This window comes from Meriones unguiculatus, chromosome 7, assembly GCF_030254825.1.
Source record: "Meriones unguiculatus strain TT.TT164.6M chromosome 7, Bangor_MerUng_6.1, whole genome shotgun sequence".
In the NCBI taxonomy this organism is placed as follows: Eukaryota; Metazoa; Chordata; class Mammalia; order Rodentia; family Muridae; genus Meriones; species Meriones unguiculatus.
Window position 1 is genome coordinate 46,234,740 of NC_083355.1, and position 10,287 is coordinate 46,245,026.

At 47.5% G+C, this 10,287-nt stretch overlaps 1 protein-coding gene across 1 annotated transcript in view; it reads right to left on the bottom strand.

The window, feature by feature from the left end:
• Positions 1–9,407, bottom strand: part of Trpv3 (transient receptor potential cation channel subfamily V member 3) — a 28,386-nt gene extending 18,979 nt beyond the window's left edge. The window contains exon 1 of the mRNA XM_021654609.2: positions 9,210–9,407. Within this exon, the coding sequence (XP_021510284.1) occupies positions 9,210–9,346 (137 nt within the window). The 5' untranslated portion in view covers positions 9,347–9,407. The remainder of the gene's footprint in view (positions 1–9,209) is intronic.
• Between the last annotated feature and the right edge of the window lie 880 nt (positions 9,408–10,287).

Consider the following 10,287-nt stretch of genomic DNA (forward strand, 5'->3'; position numbering starts at 1 on the left):
AAATCCACATAGGCCTTCCAGTGACTTAAGGGAAAGGGCCAGCATCACCTTGGCTGCTCTGTTTTGTCCATTAGTCTCTTTGTCACAACAGGAAATGGCTGAGAAAGCTAGTCTAGGGCACGGAGGACTCAAGGGGCTGTAAAGCCCAGCATGAGCCTAAATATAAGAAGGTATGAAAAGAACCCAGGAAACTAATCATCGATGCAAAATCGCAAGAGGTTTATTTATTTTGACCTTTGCGCAATGGGGTCACCCCTGCTGGTCAGCAAGGAGTGGCACCCAGGAGACAAAGGCTTTAGGTTTTTAAAAGACAAAGGGCGGGAATCTCCTGGAGTTGCAATCTTGGAGATTCAGGATTGGATGAGGTATTTAACTTTTAAAATAATTGGTTGGTTCTGGGCACCCTTAGGTCTGAGTAGCCCTGTCATAAATATCTGATCTTCAAGTCAGTTTGGAATTTCCTGCCATATGAGATATAGCCACAGTTAAAGGTGGGAGAGTAATTAACTCATCCCGTGTCTGTTCTGAGGAGTGGGGGTTACAGGCTTTGGATCAAAGGTCAGGAGTTATTCGGGAGAAGGATTGGGACCATTTGGCCTAGTTTCCAAACAAAGCTCATCTCACAGGTGCCAACTGGTGATTTTCTCTCCATTTAGTAGAGATCTCTGCTTGTTCTCTTCCTTATCTCTGCCCTCACAGATGGCTAATGTCAGGAACTTTTACATTCCTTGGCTCTCTGGAGAAGCACTAAGAGGCTTTAATTACCATGGGCCTAAAACTTGAAAATATAAGTTATAAGGCAATTAAAGAAACATAGGTTACAAAGTTAGTCTGATTCTTTCAGGGCCAGGGGCCGAGGCTGAGTATTCCCCTCCAGGAAGAAAAACCCAGACCAGGCATGGTGGCATGTGCTCCCAATCTCATCACTCAGAAGGCTGAGTCAGGAAGGATGATAGGTTTGGGGCCAGCCTGTGCTTCATAGCAAGACTACCATGTGAGAATGGCTCCCATTAAGGTAAGAAGCAACACCAAATGGCGACAAGAATAGAGGTGGACAGGAAGAGCCCTTACGTGCTGATGCAGGGAATGTAAACTCACACAGCCTCTGTGGCAATCATTACAGAGCCACCTCAAAACTTTAAAAGTAGAACCCCCCTATGAGCCAGCTATACGATCTGTAGATCCATAGCAAAAATGATCCAAGCTAGCTCCCAAAAAGAACACCTGCACATCCATGTTTATTGAATCACTATTCAAAATAGCCAAGTTATGGAGTCAGCCACACGGTCCACCCACAGATGAGCAAATAAAATACAGTATTCTATAAAACAGTGTTCTATTCAGCCATGAAGAATGGGATTCTGTGCCATTTTCAGGAAAATATTTGAAACTGGAGATCAGCCTAAGTGAAATAAGCCAGACTTACAAACACAAAATATCATGTATTCTCTAATATGTGGAAGATAGAAAAGGGACATAAAGCTACAAATAGAAATGCTGGGGTATAGAAGGATAATAGTAAAAGAAGAAGGAATAAGAATAAGAAAGTCAGACATGGTGGAGCACACCTTTAATCCTAGCACTAAGGAGACAGAGGCAGGCGGATCTCTGTGAGTTCAAGGCCAGCCTACAGGTCTACAGATTTCCAGGACAGCCAAGGCTACACAGAGAAACCCTGTCTCAAAACAAAACAAAAGTAGCTAGGATGCAGGAGAGATGGCTGAGCGGTTAAGAGAGATGGCTGAGCGGTTCTCTGATGCTCTCCCAGAGAACCCAGGTTTGGTTCCCAGAATGCACATGGAGGCTCACAACCATCTGTAACACCAGTCCTCAGGGATCCTGTATCTCCCTTTTCTGGCTTCTGTGAACACTGCACACACATAGTATACAATCATACATGTAGGCAAAACACCCATACATGTAATAAATATATACTTACATATGAATAAATAAATGTTCAAAACTATTTTTAAAAGAGAAAAAGCAACAAGAGGGAAACCTCTCGTCGAAGTACATTATGTACTTGCATGAATGTCATAACGAAGCCCCTAATAGTGCAATTGATACACACTACCAAAAAAAAAATTAACGACAAAAAAAGGAGAGAGGGTGGTTAGAAAACGTTGCCAGGCAGTGGAGGAGAGCAACAAGGACATGGCCAGCTTTCTCCTCAGAAGAGACACATAGGAATGGGAGACACATGCTGCCTCAAGAAACACCAGACACTCTGTCCAAGACATGCCAGCCACACCCAGCCACACCCACAGATGCAGACCTTGGACACCATAGTCACACACTGGGAGACGAGTCTTCTGGTGACATTAAAGTGAGGACCAGTGAGGGTGAATTCAGTCACAGTACACCCAACCCTTCCACAGCTGTTGCCGGCCATGAGACCTGTGCAGCATGCTGCACCCCGACAGCAGACCTGACTGCAGGCCTACAGGTTCTTAAACACCCTTGCTGCCCGAATCTGTCCCAAGGCCAGAACACAAGATGTTCCAAAGCGCAAGTTCCACCCATCTCAAGTTCAGAAAGAAGAGGAGCAGGCTGTGATCAGGGCCCCAGTCTACCAACAAGGCATTTGAGGCTAAGGGTGAGTAAGCACCTTCCCCCAGGGCAGACGCGAGTTGGCTATAGAACCTGCTCCCGCTGTCCAGGCTGATAACTGGCACCGCAGTGGGCACAGCCCTGCTCCCGCTGAGTCCTCTGGGCCTGCTTCCAGTGGGATCTACCACAGGGGTTGACTGACAGGACGTTAGCCAGTAGGGGCTGGCAAGAGAACCCTAGAAACCTGGGAAGTCCCTCTCCTCACTTCAGGCACAGACAAGCCTAAAGCTCATAATTAACCCACGAATGAGAGGTGAATGGAGCAGAGGACACCTTGGCCTTCCTCTGAACCCCAGGCTTCTGAGCATCAAGAGAAGCTTCTGCCAGGATGGTGGCTCCACTATGGAGCACTCGAGAGCCTGAGGCAGTTGCTCAAGGTCAGTCTGGGATACAGGTAAGAACTTGTTCAGGGGAAGAGAGAGAGAGAGAAAGAAGTATAGGAAAGAGAGAGTGGAGAGAGAGAGAGAGAGAGAGAGAGAGAGAGAGAGAGAGAGAGAGAGATTGAGATTCTGGCCTTACCTAAAAGAAAATACTTCAAAAGTGATGAAACATTAAAGGAGAAAACAAGGAGAGGAGAAAACATTTGGCTGGGATCCAAAGCTTAGGTTCTGGTCAAACTCTCACCTCAAGCTGGGTGCTCTCTATCTTTGGACCAGGAATCCTCAGCAGATAGAATATTTGTTGGGCCAGATGATTCCCAGCCAAGGCAACTCCAAGACCCTCCACTTAAGAGCTGTCCAGATAACGTGGACACTGGAGGTTAACCAGTCAAATGACCATATCCTGAACTACCACTCCAGAGCTGTCCCCACTCCACTATGGCAGCCTGACTCAGAGGTTCCAAACACACTTACTAGACACTCAGCCTCAAGACATCCTGGTTGAGAATTGGTGGGTTTTCTCCACACAGAGGTCCAAACCCAAAACCATGGGCTTTTTCCAAGAAAGTTTGGTCTGGTCATCCCTTCCACCTATCCTGCCCTTGAGCTGCTTCACCCAACAGAAACTTCTCAAACACCTACAGTGTGCCAGGCACTGGCCCTGTAGCTATGATCCAGGCAGACTCCCTTCTTTTCCAGATCTTCTATTCCAGTGGTTTGGTCAAAACTAGCTCCAAGGCAATACTAATGCACAGCACAGATAGGCCATTTCATTCTTGGCACTGGATAACACACTGTCATTAGGCTGTGAGCTTCCCAATGGTAGGCACTATAATCACATTATCCTTGATTTTCCAGAATCAACAGTGAGTCCCTGAAAACACCCCATTGAATAAATGTATGAAAGGATAAGTGCCCATAGGGGCCCGCAGAGACTGAACTGCCAACCAGAAAGCATGCACATGACTGACCTAGGTCCTCTGCACATATGCAACAGCAGTTGTGCAGCTTGGTCTTCGTGTGGAATTCCTAACAGCGAGAGCACAGGCTAGCTCTGACTCTGTTGCCTACCTTTGGGACCCTTTCCCCCTACTGGGATGCCTTTGTCCAGCCTCAATAGGAGAAGATGTGCCTAGTCTTACTGCAACTTGATACGCCAAGGCTGGTTGATATCGATAGGAGGCCTGCCCTTTTCTAAAGAGAAGGAGAGGAGTAGGTGTGGGTCAGGCAGGTGGGAGGGAAGGACTGTGAGGAGAAGGGGGAGTAAAAAACTGTAGTCAGGATGTAAAGCTGATGAATTAAAATAAAATTTTCAGATATATGCCTAGGAGTGGTATAGCTGGATCTTGTGGTAGCACTATTCTTAATTGTCTGAGAAAGCACCAGATTGATTTCCAAAGTGGCTGTATAAGTTTACATTCTCACCAGCAATGGAGGAGGGTTCCCCTTTCTCCACATCCTCTCCAGCATATATTGTCCCTTGAGTTTTTGACCTTAGCCATTCTGATGGATATAAGGTGAAATCTCAAGGTTGTTTTGATTTGCATCTCCCTGATGACTAAGGATGTTGAACATTTCTTTAAGTGTTTCTCTTGCATTCGATATTCCTCTATTGAGAATTCTTTGTTTAGCTCTGTACCCCATTTTTAATTGGATAACTTGGTTTGTTGGTGTTTAACTTCTTAAGTGCTTTATAGATTCTGGATATCAGCCCTCTGTCAGATATAGGGTTGGTGAAGATCCTTTCCCAATCTGTCGACTGTCGTTTTGTTCTGATGACAGTATCCTTTGCTTTACAGAAGGTTTTTTGGTCCTATTTATTGTAACCCAGAATCAGAAATATACATAAGATATATACTCACTCATAAATGGTTATTAAACATATGATATAGGATAAACATACTAAAATCTATACTCCTAAAGGAGCTAAACAACAAGGAAGACCCTAGGGAAAATGCTCAATCCTCATTCAGAAAGGCAAACGCAGTAGACATTAGAAGCAGGAGAAGACAGGGAACAGGACAGGAGCCTACCACAGGCAGCCTCTGAAAGACTCTACTGATTGAGGTATCAAAACAGAGGCTAAGACTCATAGCCAAACTTCGAGCAGAATGCATGGAATTTTATGAAAGAAGGGGGAGATAGAAAGACCTGGAGGAGCAGGAGCTCCAAAAGGAGACCAGAGCAAAAAACCTGGGCCCTGGGGGCCCTACAGGGACTGATACCCCAACCAAGGACCATGCATTGAAAGGACCTAAAACCCTGGCTTAGATGTAGTCCATAGACTCAGTCTCCAAGTGGGTTCCCTAGGAAGGGGAATAGGGGTTGTCTCTGGCATGAACTCAGTGGCAGGCTCTCTGATCACCTCCCCTGGAGGAAGGAGTGCAGCCTTGCCAACCACAGAGGAAGACAATGTAGCCAGTCCTGATGAGACCTGATAAGCTAGGGTCAGATAGAAGGGGAGGAGGTCCTCCCCTATCAGTGGACTAGAGGAGGGGCATAGGGGGAGAAGAGGGAGGGAGGGTGAGATTGGGAAGAGACAAGGGAGGGGGCCACAGCCAGGATACAAAGTGAATAAATTATACTAAATAAAATAAATTTAATTTAATTAGAAAGGATAGATGATAAATAAGAAGTATTCAAATGAAAGAAATAATGGCTGGTCAGACAGAAGGGCAGATGAGCTAATAGATAAATAGTGGATATATGATAGAATAATAAAAGAATAGATAGATAGATAGATAGATAGATAGATAGATAGATAGATAGATAGATAGCAATCAAGTAGGTAGGTAAGGTGGAGAGGTCTGTGGGTCACAACCTTAAACTGCCAGTGGTGCAGGCTGGATCCTCCCTGTGTGTGGCTGGCTGTGCTCCCAACCACTGAAAGCTCTCACCGTGTCCCCACCCTCAGTCTTATGCACAGAGCTGAAGTGGGGTCTTCTGCCACTCCTCCACCAGATCTTGTCTTCTCTTGGGCTCCTCCAAGAGATCAGGAATGGTCTAGAAAGCCACATCATGTAAGTATTGAGCACCCAGGCACCAAGGAAGGAGAAAGCATCATCTCAGCGCACAGTGACCTGGTTGATATGGAAGGAGCCTCTGGGCAGCTTCCTCATTGGCTCACCACTCCCCTTATTCCCTTGCCTGATCCCTCAATGGCTTGTCCACTTACTCAAAACTAATCATTTGCCCAGTGTGTGCAACTGAGGGGATAGGAAGAGGATAATAGCCCCTTCCAGAGACCACATCCTCAGAGATGTCATCCAGGGCTGACACATTTGTCCCAGTGACCACATCAGTCTCTTCAGGGAGAGGCTGGGTTATAGGAACACAAGAACAGCGAAGGTTCTTATAATTGAGGACAGGATTGGAAGGTTCCAATTGTTGTGCTAACTACGATGCAATCTGGATCTTGACATATGTTTTGGAAAAACCTGAAGCAGAGAAAAGAATTACAAATGCCTCCTGGGCTAGAAAAGAAGTCTGTGCTGGAAAAGGAAACCTTTGGAGCCCAGAGAACAAGATATGGAGAGAGGAGTGATGACAGTCAGGCTAGGAAGATCAAATGGTTAGGCAAGCACCTAAGTCATAAGGCAGGGCCTGACCCACTCCTGCCCTACTTCACACTACACAACCCCCTCCCACCCACCATCATAAGCCGGGGTAAGGCCTGGACCACATGACATCTTGGCTTCTGCCTGCTTCGAATGCTCATTGTTTACTCTGTTGGTCTAGGCCAAAGGGTGCAACCTGGGTGTGGTCAGTTCAGGTACACAGACAGCTGTATATCATTTTTCCACCACTTCTGTCACTTTAAAGAGACAACTCCAAGACCAGGAAGCAACCTAGGACTAGATAGGAGCTTGGGTAGCCTTCTGCTTTGACCCAAAAAATGTCCAAGTGTCTGAACTCCCCAAGGCCAGCTCTCTGACCATGTATGTCACCTTACCTAGGGCCCAATAAGGAGGCCAATGTGGCAACTGCTCAAGGACTGACATGATGACCCAGGAAAACAACCAGGTCCAAAGATCTGTCCCCCCCTTAGACCTGCAATCCGCTTGGTGCCTTGAGTTCTCCTGCTGGCTCATGGCCTGCTGGTGACTGGCATTGTGCACTGTCTTTATATATAATTTACTCCTTATTTTTCTTACTGTCTTTAGACCTAAGTCTTATACTCAGTTCTGAGGGAAAGGTTCAAACCTTCACATGAGGACCCTCAGGAAGTCTTCAGGACCACCACTTCAGGAGACAAAGTCACACCTCCTACCACTGGCTGGGCCAGGCAGTCATTTGGCCAGTGACTCTGAGCCTGAAACTAAGTTCATGAATAGACATGGGCTTCAAAAACAAGCAAACAAGAACAGCTGGGCCTGATATGGAAGAACCTGGGGTTTTTCTAAGAACCTGTTCACAACCCCTTCCTTATTCCCAAGTCTCTCCTGGGAGTACAAAGAAAGGTAAAATGGACCATATTGGCTTAGGTCAACTGTGCTTCTGTTACGGGATGGGCCCATGAAGGCCTAGGCTGTACCCACTCCCACGCTACCTTGCTTCTAGCTTCCTCTCTTGAACTCCAAGCTCTGCCTAGGTGTCCTCTGGGCACCTCATACTTGGTACTTCACACTTGCCTCACTGCTCCTGTCCTTGCTCCTCCTTTGATGAGCTCTTGGCCAAGGTGACCCAGCATCCTTCTGAGTTACCACACCAGAGGGTGTCTCTGCTGGCTCTTCCTTCTCTGTTTTTGATCCCAGAAGATCCTAGACTAATTCCACTCTCTTCCATTGTTTCCTCCATTCCTGGCTACCAAGGCTCAGGCCTCACCCAGTAGCACCTGCTTCCCAACAGCTTCATCAAGGTCTCACTGTCTGCAGCCTCTTCCTAATACATTGTCCACATGGGTAATCTAGAGCAACAGTTCCACAGTTCCTATCTCCCCATGCCCTCCTTCCTTCAGGAAATCACCTGGGCCTGCCCCTACTCACCTGAAGATCATCAGGGCTAGGTGAGGGCAGAGGAAGCAGCACAAATGAACCATCCTAGACTGTGGACCACCCTGGTCCAGGGACCTAGCACCTTGGTCTAGCCTGTCCCAAATAAGAGGTACCCAATCAACTGAAAAAATGAAAGATCAGCCATGAAGACCCTAGAAAGCTGTTCTCTGTCCTCAATCTCCTCAATTAGAAGTGAGACAAAACCTCTCCAGCCCTGCCCAGCTCCCAGGAGCCCCTTACTATCAAAGAACGCACGCTGAGCACTGACCACCCTGACTGTGCTAACCGCTTTGTTAACACAAAGGCAATTAACTATGTCTTATAAGTCGATGTCATTAGTAGTGTCCTCACATAGAGATCCTGCTATATATAGACACGATAGCCATCTTGATCATAATTTCCATTTTCCCCACCAGTTGGCCATGTCATACATCTGAAGCCATACAAGATGCACAGCCATTACAATAGTTGACGCTGAAGACACACAGCTGTAATCCCAGCACTCAGAAAGTGGAGGATCGACGTTCAAGACCTTTCGGCTATGTGTCAAGTCCAAACCAACCTAAGAAACTTAACCCTGTCTCAAAAGAAAACCTCAGCCAAGAGTTAATTGACAGTGGCCATGAGAAAAGGCTAGTTAGCTATTCTGGTTAACTATGGCTACCTTCATCCAGCTTAATCAAAAACATCTACCTGCTGCCTTGGTGCCAGGATCCTCCTATTTTGCTGCCTCCAAAACCACCCTTTTTTCTGTAAATTCCCAGTAAGTTACACTTTGCACAGTATCGAATCCACACCACAGTACCTTCTGCTTTCCCAGATTTTCCCTCTACAACCCATTTTACAGATTTAGTTCCACAGTAGATTGAAAGCCATTTGTGTGTGTCTGTGAGAAAAACATGCTTCTCTGTGGATTCAGACCACCTAGAATGACACCACCTTCTTACTCCTGTTCTCAAACATGGCTGTGGTGACCCTCAGCCCTCCAAGAGTCTTCCTGATTGCTCCTGCTTCAGCGCCCCCCTCTAAAGAGACCTCACTCTTGCACCAGTCATGAGCACCTGAGCAAAGGCACCTGAATATGCAGTGCTGTCCTCCACTTATACCCAGTCTGTCATTAGGCCACCCCAGATGTCTGTCGCAGTGTTGAGTCTATAGGAAGCAAGGGATCCCTGGAGTGGGTGCCTCCAGTGTCCCACACTTAGGCCCAGGCCTTCCATCTTACCTCTTCTTGGTGGGGGTGAGATCTGCTGGCCTCTTCTCTGTCAGCACAACAGGGTTCCCACAGGGTGCAGTGGCTCTTCTGCCCATGAGGGGTACCATCTCCTTGGAATGGGCATTCATTGCTGGAACCCAGGGCATGGGCTGAGGTTGAGAGAGCAGGAGGTAACTGCTGGCGGCTTCAGACTCCCATGAAAGCTCTCCAGCCCCTGCTCACACCTCGCCAGCAGGGAGCTTGCTCCCTACCTTCCCAGGCTGTCAGCCCTTCTTGGGAACAGTTCCCACATTCCCTGCTTCTGAAGCAACAGGAGAGCCCAGCACAGAACCCAGGGAAGGACCGTCCTGCTGCCTAGCTCCCACCAGCGTCTCCAGCCCCATCCCTTTTCTAGATAGACTTCTGAGACTTAACTTTGCTCTCTCAATGTCTCCCCTAAGACTCAGTATTCAGATCTATTTGTCAAGGTCACAGAACCTTTGACCTTAACAGAACGTCAATGTCACCTTTTCTCTAGATGCTGCTCTGAATAACCCAGCTGGGGGTTTTGAATTCCTCAGTACCTGCAGGTCTTCCCTGCAACTCACTCCCTTCCTGTACAAGCTAAGCACAGCCAGACCCTGACTGGGCCCCTGTCAGTCCTCTTGCTAGAAGAAGCAGAGTGCCTTCCATACCTGGAATACAGGTGGCCAACCCTTCAATCCAAACAAGCTTCACTAATGCTCAGTATGGGCTGAGTTGGAGAAGGGTACTCATATACCTTCCAAAGACACTAGGGAAAGGATCTCAGTGCGAGGCTTAAAGACTGAGGTGCAGCAGCTGTGCCATCTGGGCTCAGGGCACAGCTCACCCTGAGGGTCAAAGAGCATGTGGTTTTGGATGAGGTCCTGGGGACCCCTGGCAAAGAAGGTCTTGGCAGCAGGCTGAGCCATACTGTGAATTTCTCGGACATAGCTTGGAGACCGATGCCAGGGAAGCAGGGAGTAGAGGAAGGTTCCAAGTGATATAGGCAAAGAGCCTGAAGGAGAACAGGTCACAGGGTATGGGAGAGCCTAGTGGCCCAGGGGTCAGGAGGAAGCTGTCAATG